The 24,054-nt window shown below is 47.1% G+C and overlaps 1 protein-coding gene across 3 annotated transcripts in view; it reads right to left on the reverse strand.

Annotated features, from left to right (window-relative positions):
* Positions 1-21,199: 21,199 nt before the first annotated feature.
* Positions 21,200-24,054, reverse strand: part of Rprd1b (regulation of nuclear pre-mRNA domain containing 1B) — a 50,585-nt gene continuing 47,730 nt past the window's right edge. For all 3 annotated transcript variants that reach the window (XM_021155899.2, XM_021155898.2, XM_021155900.2), the window contains one exon: positions 21,200-23,591. In XM_021155899.2, coding sequence (XP_021011558.1) covers positions 23,442-23,591 — 150 coding nt within the window. In that variant the 3' untranslated portion in view covers positions 21,200-23,441. The remainder of the gene's footprint in view (positions 23,592-24,054) is intronic.

Genomic DNA, 24,054 nt, shown 5'->3' on the forward strand with positions numbered 1-24,054 from the left:
TGATTCCTCTTGTTCTGACTAACCCCTAACTGCCCTTTGGCCCTGAATGTGAGTCACTTCCTCAAACCCGGCTCGGTCAGGTTTGAGTTACCTGTGAATACCTATCTCTCTTGTCACACTACGTTTTGTGAGTACGCATTCTTTGGGGTACTGGTCATCACGTCTGCTTCAAGACTGCTTATGCCAGACAAACATGGACTGTGGGTTTAGTTTGGGTTTTTGACATGGGATTTCATGTAGCCCAGGCTGGCCTCAAAGGTGTCATGTAGCCAAGGATGACCTTGAACTTCTAATCCTTCTGTATAGCACTATATCCTGAGTTGCTGGGGTTCTAGGCATGTACCACCAGTTTGCATTTATGGGGTGCTAGGCAATACTCCGCTAAGAGCAGGACATCTCAATTCCACCTGTGTTTAGTTTTGCTAACTGTACTCATCATGGGTTCATGCCTATGGCTGATAAAGATCGCAAGGTCCAGGCCAAGTGCGTTCCATGGGGAGACCCTGACTCAGACAGACAGGAAAGCAAACAACCCAAACTGAACTGCAAGGATAGCTCAGTCGCTAAAACGCTTGTATTCCCACCACGGTGACTTGAATCTAACTCCTAGGCTGGTGTGTCTCTTGTAACCCCAGCTCTAGGGAGGCAGAAGCAGGCAGATCTCTGCAGCTTGAAGGCCACCCAGCTCACTCAGCCTTCTGGGAAAGCTCCAGCCAGTGAGAGTCCCTGCCTGAAAGGAACCTGGTGGGTTGGAGCTGAGGTATGACATCCGAGGCTGCCCTGTGGCCTTCGCATACAGCCACACGCAGGTGCCCATGCGTCCATGCCCACAAGCGCACTCACACACTCACAAGCTCTCTTACATACACACGGCCACACACACATACACATGCACGGCCGCAGCTGGAGTCCTTCTGATGGTGAAGAACAGTTTGGAAAAGGTAAGCCCATTAGAATAACCCGACTCGGGTGAAGAGGGCACTCAGAAACCAGTTTCATGTTCAGGAGAGGAAACTGAGACCCAGAGACAGGACAGGGCCACCAGTGCTGTAGCCAGTAAGACTTCTGTCAAGAAGCCACACCACTGGTGTGACTGGCTTCCCTGCCAATTTCCATGTCGCAAGCCCTGCTTCCATCCATTACTGCCCAGCCTTTACCATGGGCAGCGGACAAATGCCAGCAGATCACTTAGTCAGCCTTAAGCCTCTGGCACAAAGCCTCTGCAAGCCACTGACAGAGCCTTCTTGGAAAACTCTTTAGGTTCCAGCAGTCCCTGAAGACACGCCACTAATCAGGAGACAGTTTCTTTACCCCCAAATTGAGAACCACCTCCATATTTCTTTTATTATTACTATTATTATTTATTAATTAATTAATTTTTTACATTCCATATTTCATTCCTCCCCGTGCCTATTCACCCTCCAACTGTTCCACATCCCATACTTCCTCCCCACACACCTGTCTCCACGTGGCTGTCCCCACCTCACCCCACCCCACCTGACCTCTAAACTCCCTGGGCCCTCCAGTCTTTTGAGGGTTAGGTGCATCATCTCTGAATGAACACAGACCCGGAAATCCTCTGCTGTATGTGTGTTGAGGGCCTCATATCAGCTGGTGTGTGCTGCCTGTTTGGTGGTCCAGTGTTTGAGAGATCTCGGGGGTCCAGATTAATTGAGACTGCTGGTCCTCCTACAGGATCACCCTTCTTCTCAGCTTCTTTCAGCCTTCCCTAATTCAACAACAGGGGTCAGCTGCTTCTGTCCATTGGTCCACATTTCTAAGCTCCACCTCTTTGAGTGTTCTCCGGGAAGGTTCTAGACCTTTAGAACTGGTCGGGGCCTGGGATATTCTAGGCCAACTCCAAAGGGGGATATGAGCCTTGAAAGCAGGGTTAAACTCCAAGCCTGGGCCCCAGGGTTAAATAAACTCCAAGCCTGGGCCCCTTGCGCTCAGGTAGGATGGGACTCAGCTCCGCTCAAAGACTAGCAGGTTGTTCCTAGAATAGAGTCATCCCTAGACCACAGCCCACTGTGTGGACCTCTGACACTGACCTCCCAGAGGAGGGGACCACTTCTAACAAGAGTGGGGAACTGGTATTCTGAAGCCAAGTGCTTTCACATGAAAACCGAGGGTCCCAGCTTCCCTTAGGAAAACCAGGCCCTCTGCCGATGCAGTCCAGCCGACACTTGGCTGAACTGAGCATGGCTGGCTGTTCAGCAGCCTCACGCAATCCTCTTCTCCAGCCTGCTTGCTTCCTTCTTTCATCTGTTTATTATCATGGAGAAAATGGATTTTTTTAATGTGCATACAAAATAACGGGTCTTGTTAGGACATCCTCACACAGGCACGTTCCCTCCTTGGCTCATGCTTACCCCCATTACCCATTCTTCCTCTTTCTCTCAGCAACAGACCCTTTTCTGCGTTCATGTTTTCATGACATTCAGGCACACACACACGAACACGCACACATATGCTCACACATGTACATCTAGATTCTGTGTATTAGAGAAAACACTTTCTGTCTTTTTGGATTGGGCATGCTTTACTGAAGATCACGCCCACTCCCCTGCAAGTTCCACAATCTCGTTCTTTATGGCAGAATAAACTCCACTGTGGGGCAGTACCACTTTTTCTTTATCCATTCTTTCTCCCTCTCAGCCTCCCCAGCCTAGGGCATTTACGGCCTCTCTTCTATCACAGCTGGGACTTGTTTCCCTCTCAATCTTCTCCCAGATAGCTTAAGAGGATGCCTCTAGCAACAGGGTGATAACTACTAGTTGTCCCCTTGTAGGAGAGGGCTAGAGAGGTGAGAGAGAACCTGGTTTTAAGCCACGGTATATCAGAAACAGGTCATGTCAGAATGTCTGTTACAGGCCACACAAACTTCAATTGCTTCATTGCCAGCGTCTCTTGCTCATGTAGGCTGAGGCAGATAAGAAAGCCAAAGCTGGGGGGGGTGGAGAGATGGCTCAGTGGGTAAGAGCACTGACTGCTCTTCCAAAGGTCCTAAGTTCAAAATCCCAGCAACCACATGGTGGCTCACAACCATCTGTAATGAGATCTGACACCCTCTTCTGGTGAAGGAGTCTGAAGACAGCTACAGTGTACTTCTGTATAATAATAAATAAATCTTAAAATAAAAAGAAAAAAGAAAGCCAAAGCTAGGGGTGACTTAGGTCATGACAATGAAGTCCAGATGCAGCTGTGCTCTGGGTACACCAGAGCCACATCTGCTCGGCCCTTCTGAAGTTCGGCAGGCAACCTCGGCAAATATCAAAAGTGTTTGGAGGACCTCCTCTGGATTCTTGAGCCATGACCAATTTTCCCATATGGTGCTGATCTGGGTTGACTCCCAGTGTCATCAGAGACGGGCAGATCCTAAGCAATGTCAGGGCACTGAGCAGTTCATCAGAAAGCAGCCTGGGAAATCTGTAGGGACACCATTTATCAAGTTTTTGGTGAGCATCCAGCTTTAAAATAGAAGTGGTCTTGTCCCTACCAAGATTATCAATCCCATCTTAGGACCAACAAAAATGTTAGGAGTCTAGACTTTTGGATCTCGGAGGGGGTCTGGTGTGTTGTAGTTACTTCTCTTTGTAAAGAATGGGCTCTGTTAGAGCTCCTGGCTGAGAAGGGCCAGCTGTTCAACAGCTCTTCCTCCTAGAACATCTAGCTCTTGGTCCCAGTTTTAGTCTCCAAGTAAGAGCTATCTATCTGCCTTCCGTGGCCCACGCAGATGGATAGCCCCTGAGCCCACCTGACTTGCTTTCTCTTCCTCTACAAGCTATGGTCTTCCAGGTCCTCCAGCCATTCCTTGGAAGTCTGTCCATCCTCCTGTGACTGGCTGGTGTCCCTTTCAGCATCTTGTCAGAACAGCAGTGACCTTAAAAGCATGGAGCTCTTACAGCAACCTCTCAGGCTATTCTCCCTGCCCCGGCCCCCGGCCCCCCCCCCACACACACACACCCACTTCTGCATCAGCAAACGGTTTCCTCAGAAATATGTAGCTTGGCTTAGGTGAGAAGTATGTATTCAAGCCCCTGCTGCATACACCTACATATCGTTTGAATAATGAAGCCCACTTAAGGGTCAATTAAATGAAGAGGTTGAAATCTGAGCCTACTGGAGCCTAGAGTGAACGTTTGCTTCTAACTTCCTGTGTCCTTCCTTTCTGCGCGGCAGGCAGGCGGTGCTCACCTCCAGAGAGAGCTTCCTGGGAAGTCTGAAAGGACTTAGGATCAGATCTGCAGTCTTCCGGTTGGGGCTTCCATGGAGTTCAAGGGCGAGGCTCTTTGCCTGAACCTGAAGCCTTCTGAGTGGACTAATCTGATTTCTGTGAAATGGAAACAAATCCCGCAGGGAGGCGATGTCACCAAGATCCTTTCTAGGAAAATGAAACATTTGAATCTGACTTTTAGCCTAGCACATATCTAGAGGCTGTGTTACACAGTAGGTCTCTGGGCCAATGTATTGTACAGTAGGTCCTTAAGCCAGAGTACAGAGATGTACGCACTGTAAGTACCTGAGAGTCTGAAAGTGCACTTGTTGAAAACACATGAAGACCTCATTAATTAGTAGCATGATAATCCAGGGCCACCAGTCTCTGCTGGTGTGAAGAGCATGTCACTCGAAGCCAGAGCTCTGCCAAGCCTGCCCCATAAAGGGCCCTGCGGAGGGGGCTGTGCCATGCTATAAGTCATTGCCCAGAGCTGGTCCCAGGCAGAGGACCCCGGGGGAGCAGTGTTCATTCACCATTGACGCCCGAGCTGACTGTTCTCATGTAAAATACTGTTTCATCAGTGCCTGCACGGGGTGTGTTTCTTGGCAACCACACAGAGGCTGACATCCTTAGACCACTGCTCTTTGCAGCAGACACCATGCTAACTGCTGTGTCATCCTGGGACATGGCAAGAGGACGAATAAGTTGGACAAAGTATTTTAAGGAATGTAGGACATAGTGTCTGCTTAAACCATCCAGCTAGGCCATGGGGCAAAGCAGCTGTAGCCACATGTAAGTGTACAGGTGGGTTTGTGTTCTTGGAAAAGCATACTTATGGAGGCAGGTGAGAACAGGTTGGTCCCTGTGCTGTGCTATGGAGAAGGAGCAAGTCAGGTCACACCGGGGCTGGGCCTCCTCAGAGCAATTCTGCAAGTACTATGGCAGCACCCATAACTGCCACAAAGTTAAAAGAGTCATCAAGCACACTGAATACACACACACACATATATGTGTATATATGTGTATATATATATACACACACATGTACATGCACACACATATACACATACACAACACATGTACACATACACACACAATGTGCACATACATATATATACACACTACATACATACATACCACATACATATATACACAGACACATAAAACACATGTACACATACACACAGCACACACACACATATACACACACACCATAATACACATATACATACCATACATGCATACACTCACCACATAATATATACCCATACACACACCACATACATATATACACATATACATAACACATATACACATACACACAACACATACATATATACACATACACACAACACATACATATGCACACATACACACAACACATACATATACACACATACAACACATACATATATACACATACACATACACACAACACATACATATTTATACCTACACACAGTACACACACACATATATACACACACAAACCACACTTACACATATCACATACATATACACACATACACACAAAACACACATATACACACATACCATATACACATACACATCACATACATTACACAATACACACACAACACATATGTACACATACATACAGCACACACACACACCATACCACAAACCACAGCACCAAAAAGATTACAGCCTGTGTCCTCTTACCATTAAACTGTGTCTGCATATTCTTTATTCCATCATCCTGAAAATATCTCAGTCTCTCTGACCTTGCTCTGAGAAGTGCACAGAGCACAGCCCTTTCCTGTGAGAGGTGAGGGCTCTGGGGCACAGCAAGGGCACCAGACATAACCCAGGCCCAAGACTGATAACTGTCAGCTGGGCTAAAGATGTGCCTTGATGACCCTGAGTTCCATGTCCAGCATATCACACATGTGCACACACACACACATATCTTCATACCCAATACAGCCACATACACACCTCCCTATGCATATATACAGGAACAAAAACACATAAACACACACATACATCTCTATACATACATACACACCCCTGCACACATTTACATCTATACAAAATATACCTATATGCACTCTCCTACATACATGTGCATGCACACACGCTGATGCTCAGCAGCTAGCTCTTCCCTCAGAATGCTAATAGAAATATGATTATCTGTTTTGGAACAGTAGTTATCTGTATCATGTTAACGTTATACTAAATAAGTCAGGTTTTGTCTCGCTGCTCACCTCCAGTTGACTGTAGCAACGGAGTAATAAATCGGGAGGCAAGAAAACAGCTGCAGGAACTCAAGAGAGATATTTTTTTCTTTGAACCTTAGTTTCTTCCTCGTGTAAAACAAAAGGCTGTGTGTTTTCCAAGTCTAGTCTCCATCTATGGAGCACAGCAAAAGGAAAGCTGGGGCCAGGCAGAGCTGGGGGCTGAATCCCATCCTTCACACTCTTGGGTGAGCGGTGACCTCTCGGATCTTCTGTTTCCCCATCGGTAAGATGGCACTGTTGTGCAGTCACTGAGATGCTGTGAGAGAGGAAGAGGGAATGCCCACCTCCCTAGTGCAGAGGCACACACTGCTCATCTGAACCTGTGTGTGTGTGTGTCCCTAGTGCAGAGGCACACACTGCTCATCTGAACCTGTGTGTGTGTGTGTGTGTGTGTGTGTGTAGTCAGTGTGCTTGACCACATATGGGCATGTCAAGGGCATGTCATGGGCAGACATTCTTTTAGGTGTCTCTTGAAACATTTATAGTTGGTGTGTGTGTGTGTGTACGCGCGCACGCAGTGTGCTTGTCCATATATGTGTATGTTGAGGCCACAGTTTCTCTCTTGAACAATTTATAGTTGACATTGTGTGTGAGTGTGTATGTGTAGGGGTGTGTATTGTGTGTATGTGTGCAATGTGCTTGCCCATATATGTGCATGTCCAGGCCAGAGGTCAATGCTGGGTGACTTTCTCTATTACTCTCCACCTTTAAATTTTCTTTTCTACATTTTTGTTTATTCGTGTGCATGCGCGGCCATGCCACTGCCTGTGTGTGGAGGTCAGTTCTCTCCTTCCACCATGCAGTTTCTGAGGATGCGGCTCACCTCCAGCAGCAGGATGCTCAGCCACTGAGCCATCTCGCCAGCCACTCTCTGGGTTGTGAGATAGGGTCTTTCACCTGGAGCTCATTGCTTTGCCTGGACTGGCTGCCAGGGAGCCTCTGGAGCCTGACTGTCCCACGGGGTGAGGGCTGTAGGTATACACTGTCACATCTGGCTTTTACATGGTGCTGAGTGTCCAAACTTAGGTCTTCATGCTTACACAGAAAGCCCTTTACTGACTGTCTCCATAGCTCTGGTGGTCCAGCATTTTGATGGGGCAGGACAATGGACTTCCCTTTAATTTCTTTTTGAATTTATGTGTATGTCTAGATATTGGAGGGGGATTCCTTTTTGGAGTTTGTTTCTAATTTAGCTCTCCAATGGTAAGAGAACATACTTCCTAGGACTTTTAAATTGTACTAGATTTGTGGGGCATGGTTGTGCATTCTGGAAGTAGAGCCAAGTGGCTCTCCAAGTTTGAGGTCTACATGTGGGTTCCAGGACAACCAAAGCTACATAGTGAGACCTTGTCTCAAAACAAAACAAAACAAAAAACAACTAAACAAACAAAGTGATTGTATTTGCTTTATGGTCTTTATTGGTACCTCTGACCTGGAGAAGCGTTTGTTTTCTGCAAGTAGTTGGGCAAGGGCTGGAGAAAAATCCCTGGGTCAGATCGGTCGAAGTTCCAGTCAGCTTCCTTGTGTTGGCCCACTCGGGCTGCCATAGCAAACAGCGCAGGCGCCGTGGCTTAGACAACAGGAATGCATTACTCTTAGTTTTAGAGACAGGAAATCCAAGGTGGAGGAAGCAGTGTGGCCGGGTCCTGGAGAAAGCTCACTGCTAGGCTTGTAGACAGGCTTTTATGCTGTGTCCTTGCTGGGAGGCCAGAGAGAGGACACAAGCTCTGTTTAAATGGGTTTTTCCAGTACAAAGGCATCTTGGCAATGGGGAGCCAAGGATACCACAAAGTCACACCATATAACAAACCTCTTTACAAAATCTTTAAACTGAATCTTTACAATTTATTGAAAAAAATCTAGACAAGAAGTGTATAAGGCAGGAAACAATTATGATTAGGAAAATGAGAACAATATCAACTCCACATTGGATTGTCAAGAACCCACCGGCCAGGCCAGAGGCATTGAGCTGTTCCTTATGTTTTTGGAGATCTGTCTGAAGTTGTCAGATCTTGTCTTTCACTGTACCTGACTGGTTAGCCTGGAAGCAGCATTTCTTCCTGGGGAAGAGGCAGAGGCCACCCTTCCCCTGTCAGTGGATCTAATCCTTTCTCTAATGGTTATCAAGTGGTTTGTGTCAGACAAGAACTTCTTTCCCTTAGAGCCACACAATATTCCCCCTGTCCTGAATAAAGCTGGTAGAGTGCCCTATCCTATTGTAGAACTATTTCTGTAGAATCTATCTGTTAATAATTTGGGTCAATTTGGTTTTAACAGGTACCATTTCTGGTATGCCAACAGGCACTTGAGTAGCCCTTTTGTCCCCTATGCCAGGGAGTTTCCAGCCTATTAGAAGGGACAACATGCTCTCTTCTGTAACCACTTCCTGTTGAAACTGGTTGTCAGGGTCCAGGAAGGCTGGAATGCTAGTCAAAGCCCAGGAGAGGACTCATGCACTGGGGCATCCATCTGGTTCACTGGGCCAGCTGAAGAGGTGGGCAATCACATCGCCTGGACTGGTTCATATCAGCTTTCAACAAGTCCAGGGCTCGAAGCCACTGGGGCACTGGTAGTCCACAACTGGTGGTGTTTACCAGCTGAGCGGAACTTTGCTGAGATAGATACAGATTAGGGACAGAAGTTAAATTTAGGAATTTAAAGGAAGATCACATATTTGTAAATTTGGGGCCCATAAGTCCTGGTAATTGGGGGAGGGAGACGCCCCAAGCCCAGGGGACAGAGATCATGCCCTCAAGAATAGGCAGGCAGGGAAACTCAGGCTGAACTTATTTCAGTCCAGTTGACATATGAGAGGTGGGTCCAAGTCTTAAGACTCCTTCAATTCCCAATGCTTATATGAATTTATTGTTTGTAAGAAGACGTAAACATTTTAGATATATTATCAGTGCCACTGTTTATAGTCTGTCCTGAAATCCACACCGTAGAAAAAGCACTAACAGCTGTCTATAAAACAGCTGGAGTGGATTCACACTTTCAAGTCATGGTAGAGGCTTTGGGTTAAAAAGCATGAACATGCCAGGCGTGGTGGCACATGCCTTTAATCCCAGCACTTGGGAGGCAGAGGCAGGCGGATTTCTGAGTTCGAGGCCAGCTTGGTCTACAGAGTGAGTTCCAGGACAGCCACAGCTACACAGAGAAACCCTGTCTTGAAAAACCAAAAACCAAAAAAAAAAAAAAAAAAGCATGAACATTTTTCTTCTGTCTAGAGGGAGAGGCACAGAGACAGGGCAGAGGTGTTTTCAGTACCATGAGAAGTGCCTTTAAGTCTATGCTTAGAAGACAGCCAGGGGAAATTTAAAACCTAGAGCTTTCGATGGATAACAGCAGTGAGGGCTTTATCAGCTTATCAGGACCCCACTGAAAATTCTGCACCTTCAAAGAGAGAGGGAGAGAAATCTGAAACATTTTTCATATCTTAGATTACTTTCTTATAATCCTTACAACTTGCATTTTCACACCTTAAGACAGCAGCGTTCCCGTCCTCACTTTCTTAGACCTTTGGAACTTATTTAAGCTCTTCCATTTTTCACCTAACATTCACCCGAGCCACGAGTAGTTACTGCTGGGAGCCACCATTGGAAGGCAGCTTCCTTTGAATCCTTTGGCCTTGTTTTGCTCTGCTTTCTCCGTCACAGTCAGGTGGCCTGCCTGACACAGGACAGAGACTTTGGAGGAAACCTTTAGATAAACATGGGAGAGTCTAGAGGACCCATCACCCAACTCCAGAGTCAGCTTTCCAGGAAATCAGAACGTTAATATTATCCACAAAATCTGAGGATCTGCATCCTCAGAAGACAGCTGAATCTTAGCTATACTGAATCCAATGACCAGAAAGCTCAGAGATAAATTCTAAGCCCTGACCATGAAAATAGCCACGGGAAGCAGCATTAGTGATGGTGACTGGTGGCTGGCAGCAGCAGACAAAGCAAAGATATAACCAGTAAACGTTGAACATAGAAAGCTCACACTCTCCAAGGAGACCAGTCAGAAACAAAACATGCAGTGGCCAACATCATTCAGACATTCAGCTGGGCCTGACCTATTTTCATCTTGGCTCCCATGTTTGCCACAATTCCGGTGGACACACCAGAAAGCACAGAGCCGTCTGTACACACAAAACAGACAAGACAAAACTATCCAAACAACCAGAACCAGGCAGGCGGTGTGTGTGTGTGTGTGTGTGTGTGTGTGTGACATCTTGCTTTTTTGCCATGAACAGGAGTCAAAGGGTTTTGTAGTATGATGATATGTGGGTCATATTTGTCTATAAAAGGTTTTTGAGTGTCCCAGACTCAGGGATGCACTTGGAAGTCAGTCCAGCAAGGTAGGTCAGATCATGTGATTTGGAGGAGAAAGCAGAGGGGAATGGCCAGTGAGCCTGAGGTCAAGCAGGTGAAGGGAACAAAGGAAATAGAGGTTCCCACTATGGCTAGGAGGTCTCTCTCCCCCCGAGCAAGGGAATGGGACAGGTTGGTACCACTAGGAGTGGGTAAGTGAAATACCCCTACAGATATAACTGAGTGGTGAGGTTGGTAAGATCCTGATCCTGATAGTAGAGGAATAAGAAGGGGAGGTGTGTCCTCAAAACTCCATCAGACCAGAGGGAGTGGCCCCAATGTCCAGAAGGAAGGAGACTGGTCACTCTGATACCGTGATGCCTACTCCTGGCTACCTGTTGGAGTACAGTGGTTGGGACTAGGAAGTCCAGGCCCCTTCAGATATTTATGACCAGGTCTAAAAGAGAGCCTAACCCCGATTGGCTAGAGGATGCTCTAAGCCTGATGTCCCCACACTCTGAGGGACATAGGGACAGACAACATGAAGGCACTTTGGCATGGGTGAAGTGGTTTATGAGGGCCAGTGGACCCCCCTTCCCCTCTTCTGAAGCAGGGACCTACCTGGAGGTTCTCAGGCTTTGGGAGGCAAGGGAGCCTGGGCAGTTGCTATGCCAACTGAAAGACCTTAGCTAGCATCAGGATTTTAGTTTGAGGGCTTTTTCACGTCTCCCATGGTGCACCTTGAAGGCTACTGCTAAGACTTTCTGCCTGTGGAGTCAGGGTGGCCCTCTAATGTCAGGGAGACTCTGGGAGAAGAAGGACTGTAAGGAGTTGTTTCCCACCTGGGGTCTTGGGATCCAGATTGGTTTACTGTAGTGGGGCCTTGGTAAGGTGGTTCAGGAATCTAGATGGAGTTTTGTGCTTGTCTTGGATAGACTCTTAGATTTGTTTCGTAATTTCCCTCTTTGGGGGCATCCTTACAGAGACTGGCCAGGAGGCAAGCTATGAGTTGCACTCTAGCTAAAATGCCCCCGAGATATTGTTCCATTGGGGATGCATGTCAGGGACTCAGCCCTGACCGAGTGGGCAGTGTTAATTTGGTGGACTCTGCCTGTGCCCTATCCTATTCCCAGACTCACTAGCGCTCTCAGGGAGGAGGTCGTTGGTGAGAATCTTATAAACCTCCTGGAAGGTGAGGTTGAAAGATTGGGTGTATATTGGAATTCTTTAATAAAGGTGGAGGAACGGTGATATAGGACCCCAATCCTTTTTTTTTTTCTCTCTGAGAAAGTTTGCTTAGTGAGAAGATGAAATATACCCTGATGAAGCCATCCATCTGAGGGACTTTCTGCAAAGGGAGAACCATGGCCAGGTTAGGCTGGGGAAGGGGAGGGGAAGGGGGAGGAGGAGGGGGGAGGGGGAGGGGGAGGGGGAGGGGGAGGGGAGGGGGAGGGGGGAGGGGGAGGGGGAGGGGGAAGGGGGAGGGGGAGAGGGAGGGGGAGGGGGAGAGGGTATCCCATGGCACAGTGAGAAACAGCTGCGGGAAGACTAAGGGCTGACGATGGGTGGAAAGTGAGTGCCAGGGAGATCTGATTAGTGTGGCCTGTTGCTGAAGAGGAAGAAGGGGAGACCAGAGGGGCCAGAGGAGAAGGAGCTGTGGGTCTATGCAGATGGGGGAGGCCCATTAGCTGGGTTAAAAATAGTGAGAATCATCTGCTTCAGGCTTAGCGGCTAGGGGGAGCTGGGCTGAGGAACGGAGAGAGGCGAGAGGACTTGGAGAGGTCATTTCCTTGATTGCTTGCAGTACTTAAAAAGGTCCTGAATATTAGGATCTAGGGTGCCATTAGGAAGCCATTTGGGTTGGTCATCTAAGGGTTATTGAGGCCAAATTTAGGGGTCTTTGGGTTTGGTGCCGGATGGAGAGGCAGGAGGCTTTCTAGGAGGCATCCCAAGGGGGAATGAGATGGTATGGGTATCACTGTTCCATGGATTGGGGGGAGGTGTAGGAAAAAGGGTGGTAGGAGCTGTAGACAAGAGCATCCCCAGTTTTCAGGGAGGACCTGAGTGAGGACCAGGGCTTTTGACCAGTCCCAAAGGCTTGCCAGAAAAGGCAAACAAAACAAAACAAAAACAAACCAAAAACCGAGCTCAGGCAGGAGATCTAATCCACAGGAAAAGGACAGAGAATGGGATCCAATAGTATCACAAAGACCACAAGAGTATGGGGGAGCTGTGGGGGGTACAGGCAGCTTCAGGGGTGCGGGCCGCAGAATTGCAGGTATGGTGGAGGGTGGGGGGAGGGAGCTAAAGGTGAAGAAGGCCAGCCATAGCCTTAAATACCATAGTACCTCCACTCCAACAGACACTTGGGAAATTGTTTACTCGGACTGATGGGGAAACTTCCTGAATTTATAGCTGGGGTGGGGGTGAGGGTGCCGAGTGATAGGTGAGTTCGCTGTAGGTGGACTGGAGATGAGGGAGGCATAGGGTCTTGGTGTGGCTCAGACCCCGACAGCAGGAGCACAGGTGACAGAAGAGCCTGAGTTGTGGCATCAAGGAAAGTGTTTTGCCGCTGCAAGGGTATCTCAGCAATCAAGAGCCAAGGAAAACCACAAAGTCACACCAGGCATCAAAACCCACACAAGAAATTTACTGGGAAAAACACAGAACGGCTGTGACTGGGCAGAGACACAGCAGAGGGCTGGGCAGAGGGGTAAGTTTGTTTAGGGTCTTTGAAGCATGCGCAGTGAGCTACTGGAAAAGAACAGGGCAGCGGGAGGTATTGCTTGGCCTTTAACTCTGAAACAAATCACAGGGATTCCCAAGTATCTGAGTTCAGGTTCAAGCCGGGGCCAGGGTGTCTCTCCCTAACCTCTTTACTACATTGTTGCCAGTGAGCTAATCCCCTTTGTAGGGAGCTGGGTTGGGGGGTGCGGGTGTGGGGAAGCCCGGGGTGAGTAAAGTCCTGGGTAAATGTATATTGTTGGCGTGGTCACTGCCATGCCCAAGGCCTCGGCCCCATGGGTTCTACATCTGCCCACGCTCAAGAGGCATGGCAAATCTTCCCTTGGGGTTCTGGGTCTGAGTGTTTATGAATAACTGATTTGTGTGTGCAAAGACTGGCAACCGCAGCTTCCTCCTCCTGGGTGTTTACAGCCTGACACTGCTCCCTGTAGAGACCTCCCACCGAGACCTCAAACCTTATTTTCAGATATCACTCTGGGGACCAGGGTACGAGTACACAAATGTGTAGTCTGTACTCCTCATCATTGAGAGTGGGTATTGACATCTCTATTACAATAGTATGTGTGCCTCTTTTCTTTTCAACGTCATCAGCTTTTGCATTGTGCATTTTCAAGCTGTTATTAAATGCACAATTGCTTAGGATTACACCTTTTTATTACCTTAGCCTTTTCCCACTAAAAAATGAACTACTCCACCAACAGTAACATTCTTTTCTTTGATGTCATTTTTTCCACTATGGTTACCCAGGTTGGTTCGGTATAAGCATAATATATATTTGTCATCTTTGCTCCTCTAAAGAACCAAAACGAGACAGTCTCGTGTATCTTAGGCCGCCCTTGAACTCAGTAAAACAAACAAAACACTCAGCTGAGAATGATGTTGAATTTCTGATTCTCCTGCCTCTGTCTTCCTAGTACTGGGACAAGACACTCGGGCTTGAACTCACGACTTCATGCATGCTAGGTAAGCATTCTACCAACTGATCTATATTCCCAGCCCCCATTCTTTACCTTTAAACTGTCCGTGTCCTTTATAGTTAAAGTTTGTCTCTTCCAGGCAGCCTGTGGTTGGGTCTTGCTTGTGTCCTCTGAGATGTTCAGACTCCTGGCTTTTTTGTGATTGCTGACATGGTTGAGTCATAGCAGCCAATTCTTCATAGGTTAGTTAATGTTCATGATTAACTCTTACTCGGAGTGCCATTTAATTAATAGACAATGCCTTTACTGAAGATTGGTAGAGATTTTTTTAAGTGTGTCTAGAGTTAGCTCACGAATAGTCTTGACGTTTACAGCTCTACCAGGAAGCTAGGCTCTATGAACATTCTTGTTAAGTGTTGAGCTGGGAAGAAAATCCTTAAGGTTAACCTGGGTTGACTAAGTCATCACATGACCAAGGAACTTTTAAATTCCCATTTTAAAGTGTTTAGCACCAGATGTAGTGATGCACATCTGTAATCTCAGAACTCAGGACAAGAGAATTAGAGGCCAGTCTGGGCTAGATAGTAAGATCTTGTCTCCACAGTCTAATAGTAGGGAGGGGGTAGTTCTGAGGAAAAAAAAAAATCAAGGTTTTGAGAAGAAACCCAAACAATTCAAAGGAAAAGAATAATTTCTTCTACAAATATTGCTAGGACCAGGAAACAAAACCAAAAATTGACCAAAGGGATTATATCAAACTTAAAAGCAATCAACAAAAGGCAACTTAGAGAAAGGGAGAAAATATTTGCAAACTATTCCTCCAGCAAGGGATTAGAGTCCAGAACAAACAGAAGTTCAACAGCAAAACAGTAATAATCCAATTAAAAATTGACAAGTGTTCTGACATTTCTCAAAAAAAAAAAAAAAGACACCAAAGGATTTAACAAGTACATGAAAAAATATTCAACATCATGCGTCATCACAGCAATGTAGATCAAACCATGAGATGCCACTTACAGTTAGAATGGCTCGTGCAGAAGAAATAGATAGTAAGTACATGCTACAAGGATGTGCGGGAACGGGAGCTCTCATGCACGGCTGTTGGGAACACAAAAATTAGTACATCCATAATAGGAAACACCTTGGAGGGTTCTCAAGATAGGGCTGGCTAGACAACTCAGCATGCAAGGGTGCTTGCCACACAGACTTGAAAACCCAAGTTCAAGTCCCAGAACCAACTCCACAGAATCATCTCCTGACCTCCACAAGCATGCCACGGCATGCCCTACCCCTCACAACACTCATACATACACACTGTAATAAATGTAATTATATAAGAGAAACTAAACAGGAGAAATAGATATCTTAGTGGCTAAGAGCAATGGCTACTCTTCCAAAGGACTTAGGTCCAATTCCCAGCATCCACATGGTGGCTTACAACATTACAACACACACACTGTGTCCACATGAGAAAATGACTATTGCATGTTCTTATTCATGCAGGGAACAAAATCGTGATGGGGCGTGGGGGGCAACAGATGGCTGATGGGAGCTCAGCCAGAAGAGAGGATAGCAGCTCATGTTCCATGACACAGTACCATGACTGTGGAGGACAACATTGAATCCTATGCCTCAGATAGCTAGAAGAGGATTTTTGGGGGGTTTTTTTGTTGTTGATTTTTTTTTTTTGTTTTGGTTTGGTTTGGTTTTGGTTTGTTTGTTTTTTTAAGACAGGGTTTCTCTGTATAGCCCTGACTGTCCTGGAACTCACTTTGTAGACCAGGCTGGCCTCAAACCCAGAAATCCGCCTGCCTCTGCCTCCCAAGTGCTGGGATTAAAGGTGTGCACCACCACCACCTGGCTAGAAGAGGATTTTTAACACACTCAAAATAACTATGTGAAGGTCATGGATATGCTCACATTGCTGGAGTGGTGGCAGACATCTTTAATACCAGCACTCAGGCAGAGGCACCCATATGGCAGCTCACAGTAATCTCTAACTCCAGTTCTAGCAGATGTGATGCCCTTTTCTGACCTCAGAGGGCACCAGGCACACGTGTTCTGCACAGGCACACATGCAAGCAAGACACCATAAATATACATAAATAAAATATTAAAAACTTAAAAAAACTGTATCAACTTGGTTATGCCACAGGCTCTGATATTTAGGTATTGTTTCTAATAGTCCTGTGAAGGTATTTTTAGTGAAGATTAGCCTAGAAATCAGAGCTGGAACAAGTAGAGCTGGTTGCCTTCCATAACAGGTGTGGGCCTCAAGCAGTCCACATTGGCCTTAGCGGAAAACTGATGGCCTCCACGCACAAGAAGGAACCAACTATTAAAAAAACAACAGCAACCTCCTCCATTACCTCTCTCCTCTAATCGTATATGTGCACCCCCCCAACACATATTTATAGTGTTTATGTCCACTCTTTATAAAGAGTCTATCAAATCTGAGAACACAGCAAGTCTTCGTGCTCTTGGACTGCCATGTATAACAGGGAGGATGCTGGTAAACTGGGATGCTGCCCCATCGCTAGCACAGATGGAAACCCTCAGGTGCTGTGGGGAGCTGTTCATGACGTCTAATCTTGTCACCCTGACTGGCTGGAAAGCAGCCTGCATTCTAGATTCTTGGGGGAAGCCTCTCAAGAGAATGATGGTTTGTGTGAGAGCAAATGAAGGGGAAAGGGTCAGCTTGAACGTGGATGGTGGTACGCCACAGACTCAAACGGAACCCAAGAAGGGAAGAAGGAAGCAGCACACGTGCACACCACGCTCGCTGCTACTGTGATTACTGTCACTCATGAACGGCTGACCACTTTGGATGTGATTCAAACCCGTGACTCTGAAGAGCCTCCAGGTCTTCAGCCTCCCACTGGGACTGCATCAGCCCAGTCCCTCTTCTTCTGAGGCTCCTTGGGGTGAGCAGACCCTGGGTCTTCGGGCATTCTAGCATGCGTATAGCCAAGGACCAGCCAGCCTCCAACTGTGTAAGCCAATCTAATAGGTTCCTTTTTACAGTGCAATTTATCTCTGCGGGTTCTAATCCTCAGAGAACTCAACTAACACATTCCATGAGAAGTTAAGCAATCAATTACCCGGTGACCTGGCCGTTGTGCTCCGAGGCACATACCTTAAGGAACTGAGAACAGGTGTGTAAACTAAAACATGAGTTCACGGCAACTTCATCAACAAAGCCGAGAGGGGGAAACAAACCCAACAAACCCAAAGGTCCACAAGTTAACCGGTAAACATAATGTGGCATGCCCATACTAACAGAATGTCACTCCATTCTAAAAAGGAATGAGATCTGACATTTGGCACAAAGGCAGGTAGAAGAACCAGGAAGCACTGTGCTGAGTGCAGAGAGCCAGGTCCAAAAGGTCACATTTGTACAGGTCTATTTACTTTAGATATCTAGATTAAGGGATTCAAAAAAAAAAAGAAAGCAAATTACTTGCCAGGGGAGTGAGGGATTGTGGGAGTGACTGCTGCATGGGTATCTGGTTTCCTAAAGGTGGGTGAGAATGTTCTGGGATAGTGGTTCTGGCTGCACAATGATAACACATAAGCAAAAAGCATTAAAAATGGGCCAGGTGATTAATCATGATTTGTGTATCTTACCATGATTAAAAGAAGAATTGACATACACGCAGAGAAGGGTAGAGTATGCTCTTACTAACAGCTTAGTGCTGTGGAAATGAATTTGGGTAACAGAAATACAGCAGCAAATGGAAAGTCCTAAAATACACCACCAACCTGATCCATAGAAGGCTGGTGGGACTCAAGTCTCAGCAGCACTGAGATCCACCGAGCTGGCAGTGCCTCCAACCAAAGGAAGACTCAGGACCGCATATTGCCGTGCAGAGTACTAAGGAAGGGGCAAGCTGTTCCAACTCAGCTAGTACACGCACAGAGCTAAGCTGCAGTGTAAGCTGACAAGGTTGCTCCCGGTCCTCTGCAGGTGAGACACTAGCATAGCACAGGGAGACCTTGTTCAAGGCTCTACGCCCTCCAGGGACTGAGTGGTGCTAGGGAAGGGAAAATTGAGAAGCAGCCCTTTCTGAAGGGTTGTGACACTGCCTGCCTGACCAAGGCTCCACAACTTCCTCTGGGGTGCACTCACCATCTTTTCCCAGTCCCCCAAGCTTACACCATCCCAGAGTCTTCAGCGTGATATCCTCTCCCTGGCTCTTAGCTCACTCGTGGTCCTTCTCCAGCATATCCCAACAGACTCAAGGAGTGGAGGCCTCACCAGGCTGGGACACGCCTTTTCCTTGATCCCTCTTCTGTGCATCAGCGGCTGGCCCAGCATCATTTAGCTTTTGCCAGGCAGAGAACATCATAGTCCACTGGACCGACCGCCACCCTACAGGGCCCACTCTGAGCTCATGGAGGCCTCACATTTCAGTAAGAGGCTGCTGGCACCCACAGCTCGCTGTTGGAAGATCCCACACACTGACCACTGCTACTCCCCAGAGAGAATTCCTTTGGTTCTAATGTGTCTCCCCAAGGTGAGGGGGTTAGAGTATGGGGGTTTTGACCCCCTTTACTATAAATAATCACCTACAGTATACAGCCTTCCAACACATTTCATCTTTAATTTCTCATCACGTGTACATGTAAATACCTGCATACATTATTTAACATAGTCACAGCCATCACTGAGGCCAAATTTGTCTCAGAGCTGGTACCAGTCCCACTTGACAGGCCTTGTGCTTATTAGATACGTTGTAACTGCCTCATCTGTTTGCTAAGACTCACACGGATAGCCAGCATTTAAAAGCCGTGGAGGGCGCTATGCAGGCACGGAGTTCACTAGTAAGATCCCTACTAGACAGAATCTTTGGAAAGTCCAGGCACTGAACTTCAGACCTTGAAAGGACCTTAGCAGTTACTTGGCCAACATAATGAAAATCAGCCAAGTGCCTAAGTGACTGCTGGGAGAGCGGCCCAAGGTCACCGCAGGAGACAAGACAGCACTTTCCAAAGCTGCCCTTTATTTATTTGTTTTTTTTGTTTGTTTTTTTTAAAAAGACGAATTGATTCATGATGCTAATTTTAATATTTATCAAACCAGTGGTGGGAATGAATTTTTAATGCAAAATAACTATTTTGGTCTAAAAAAAAATTGAACTGGGCTTTCAACACTACATCAAGCTGTATGAATCCCAACCTACTGTGCAGAGGAATAATGGATTCTTAATTGAATCTGTGCCTGAGAGTGGAAGACTGATTTTTAAATGGGAAACCTCACAGAGGTGGTGAGAAATAAGTTCAGTCAGATAAATTATTCCAGGAGAAAGAGCAAAACCAGGCCCAGAAAATGGCTTTTTCTAAAAGACCCCAAATAAACCCAGTACAGCTGACAGCTGGCAAGCCACAGCGCTCACCCATCTTCCTGGCCTCAGCAATTGGGTCCTCATCCCTGCAGACCCAAATCTCTAAGGCATCACTGAACCTTACTAGCGGCTCAGGACCCTGCTTACAGACATTTGTATTACTGGCACCCCAGGACATGCTAATGCTGCCCAGAGTTCTCAAAGGCTATGGAGGCAATAACTACTCTCGGCTTTCAGAGAGCCTGGGAATAATCTACCATACTTCTCAAAGACAAGAAAACTGAGGCCCAGAACGGAGGCGCCTGCTCCAGGAAGGTCACATGGCTCTAAAGGCTCTAATCCTACAAGGTAGTGTTTTGCAGATTTGTCAACTCATGGTCCTCCAGCTGTGAGGCCCTCAGAGCCATGAGGGCCTCAGAGTCATGCTAATGGGAATCAAGAGAGAATTATGGACATACTATTTATAGGCAGGAGGGAAGGAATTAACGAGGTCACAAAAGCTGGGACACAGGAGATCTTGTTTACTTCGATTCATACTTTACACTCAACCTTTATTAAACCAGAACACTGTTGGGGATTGGGAGAAGGGCTGGAGAGGTGGCTCAGCAGTAAGGAGTATTTGTGGCTCTTGCAGAAGACCCAGGTTTGATCCCCAGCACACAACCATTTGTAATTCCAGTTCCAAGGAATCCAATGCCACCTTCTGGCCTCTACAGGCACCAGGCATGTACATGGTGCACATACATACCAGCAGGCAAAACTCACACACTTTCCTGATAGTGAACTTGGACTTCGGCTTCAGGTGGTCTTGATGGACCACCATTACTAAAAAGGAAGTCCTTTGCATCATGAGAAACAGGTAACCCCACCTGGGAGGTAACCCCATAGTGGGAGATCTCAACCATTCCCAACCACACCAGTTGCTTCAGAGCACCCTGTCTCCAGTCATCAGGGTCTTCCACGGGATGTCAACACCAGGAGAAGAGAAGTCCATGAAAACACTTAAAAAAGATGATGTTTGATTATTTTCCATCTTTCCAAGAGCAGTTTCACCATACTGCAAATCAAACAATTCCCACGAGGCCTGGTGGTGTGACTGAAAAGACTGCAACCAAAGGCCTCCCAAGACAGCCTCTGGTGGGGCGGGGGGAGGGGGGGGCATCAACAGTCGTCCCCCGCCCCCCAACCAATCTTCACGCCTACACAAGGATGAAACCCAGTTGGCGCTCTCTGCTACAGTGTGGACTGCTAACTGGCCAATCAAACTCCAAGAGAGACTTGGAGAGTAAGTTCACCCTGTTGTCTTGCGCATGTACCACTACCAGCCCCCAGGGGAAGATTCTGTGCAGACAGAGCGTCCTCCATTGATGATCACTAATCACTGCTCGAGGCAGGGAGAAGAAACATCACAGAATGTTGTTCAACAACACCATCTTTATTCAAAAATATATATCTATGAGACATTTCAGAATATACTGCTGCCACCAATGACAGCCTATACTTCTAAATAAAGTCCTAAATTAATATACAAATTTAAGCTTTAAAAATATCCTTTAAGAAAAACAAAACAAAAACAAAGAAAGACTGAAGACTTTCTGATGAATATGACCCTAAAGGAAAGATCCTTGAGGCCTACGGATGCCCTAAAGAAACACAAAACCAGAAGTCACCCACCCCACCCACCAGATCAACTCTCAGGGACAAAAGTTTCACTTAAGTTAAACAAGGGAAGTCCGCACAGTTGGGAGACTGGGGGCATGGTGGAGGCACACAACAAGGTAGATTAAAAACTGAAGCATTTCATTAAAACGAAACTAACTTCCTCACAGGAGAGCTGCTGGAAGTGGTATAATGAGGCCAACACACTCATTTACATAATCGATACTGGTCACGTCTTGATCCTGCTGTAAGAGTTACGCACTGATTGCTGGCCAGAGACTCCAAAGAATAAACAACATTGAGCTGACCCACTAAGTTGTCATCAGAGCAGAGCTGCTACCGTCTTTTGGTCTGTTTTGTGGGAAAGCAGTGTCTGGGCGTGTTCAGAGTGGTGTGTGCATGTGACAGTAAAGTGGCGTGGTGTGTGGGGAGGTGTTCCGAAGCAGAGACAGGGGTTTCACCTGAGTCAGTGCTGTCCTGTAGCCTCTGGAGAAAAGGATGCTGACAGAAAAGGCAGAGTGAACAAGCAAACAGCAGCCTGCACTCTATGTGAATAACAGCTTCCACGAAGACCAGGCTGGACAGAGTGGAACTGAGTCCCATCTCATAGCAGGTGGGGCGGCTTCTTCAACCAAAGCCTGCCTACTTGGTGACACACAGATTTGCTTTAACGTGTAAAAACAATGTGTGCTTTTTTTTTTTTTTTTTGGTGATCCTGAAAACAGCAACTTAAAGCAACGAAGCTTCTCAGGCCCCTTCACTGAATTCCTTCTTATGGCTTTTGGACTTCAGCTCTGGGCGACAATTCCTATCACGCTAGTAGGAAAAATGGTTTCTGCCCTTTCCAATGTCAAATATAAGCCTGCCAGATTACAGTCATTTCCAGGGCCAGGCCCACTCTTTACTAGACGTAAAAATCGCAACTACATCATTCAGTCATAACGTCAGCTGGCATGATAATGGAATTCAACCCCAAATTAGTCTCCTGCCTCTCCCTTCCTCTGCTGGAGGGGAGTCGTTTGAGTGCTCCTCTCTCTGCATGGGAGCAAGGATGCACATAGTGGCAGGAACTGCCTGGCACGCTCAGTGTCCTATCTGTAGAGATGTTCAAGTTCAGTCACCATGCTGTGGATGCGTCACATGGTGGTGTTATTGTAAGCTCCGGGGTGAGAGCAACTTGCACGAGAGCCCAGACTCCAGCTGTGGAGCAGGTATCAGCCTGGGCATGCTATCCCAATAGCTCCCTTCCCAGCCCCAGGGGACAGAGGGTCCTGCTTTAGGAAGGCGCTCTGAAACTGGGGACTTTGGAGCAATGTGGCAGGGAAGGCTGTGGTGAGAAGCCTGGCAAATGACTTGTGAGCCCTGCCACTCTGTACCTGCGCTATAACTTTATGTCTCAGATCAGCTTCGAATCTTACTGTTGGATTCTCTAGAATGCTCGCAAAATAAACACACCTAACCATGACAACACTTCTCTAACAGAAGTGTTTAGATCAGGAAATGTCGGCAATTTGGCAAACTCTTTGTGGCAAAGCTATGCTGCCGACCTTGTGAGCAATGGTGGCCAGGAAAGCCCAATCCCTGCAGCCTGTGTCCTCATTGGGAGCCTGTTCTGAACCTAGTCAAGGCCAGCTCAGACTTCCATGACATGTGCTGTCACTGAGGCAAGCTTCTCCTGAAAGCTTCCAGAAGTACACATGATTTTCATGGCTTATGGGTGTAAGAGAGCGAAAGATGGAAAAGCAGCAGTGGCAAGAGATATGAGTGGGAGGGAAAGTCTGTGTTCTTAGCAAATATGAATCAAAACTGAGTCCATCTGCATGGCTCCGAACCATGCTCAGAGGGGAGCCGGAGGAGAGTGAGAAGTCAGAGTTCCCCGCTTCAATTACTGAGGCAGATGCTGGCTGAAGAGATGGAGCTGGGGCAGGGGACTGTCTCCAGCAGTGACTTGCTTCTTTTCTCTGGCACACATGGGAACCTGGGGCACGATACCTGTCCTAGTCAGTTGAAAAGAGGTCACCAGCAGAGGGCAGAGGTGCCAGGCCCCCTGTGACATTAGGCAACAGCGAAAGGTCCGGCAAGCTCTGAATGTGGGACTTGAGTTCCTTGCGGACCTGGGTTACTCGAGCAAGCTTCTGTTTATACTCCTAGAAAGACAATGGGAAAAGAGCCTGGGTTACACTGCTGGGCTGCCCCATGCCAATCAGCTAGTCCCACCCACTTGTTCTGTACCCCAACCAGACTGGCAGGGCTCCTCAGGACCAGCATCACACTGCATCAGTCAAGCACCCAAAGGTCCAGCTGTATCAAAGAAACAATGAGTTTTCCATAATGCTGAGAACCTGTGAAAGGCCATGCAGCCCAGCACATGGAGTGGGGAAGAACAAAGCAGCTGACGGATGTGCTGTAGGCCCTCAACAGCTGAATAAATATATAGGTGCTCACATGCTGCTGAGACTTTTGAGAGCTTCATCTAGACCAACAGTTTTCAACCTGTGGATTGCGACCCCCTTGGCAAACCTCTATCTCTAAAAATATTTACATTATAATTCATAACAGTATGAAAATTACAGTGATAAAAGTAGCAACAAAAATAATTTTATGGTTGGG

The sequence above is a fragment of the Mus caroli genome, unplaced genomic scaffold (assembly GCF_978045245.1).
Source record: "Mus caroli unplaced genomic scaffold, Mus_caroli_1 scaffold_2, whole genome shotgun sequence".
Lineage (NCBI taxonomy): Eukaryota > Metazoa > Chordata > Mammalia > Rodentia > Muridae > Mus > Mus caroli.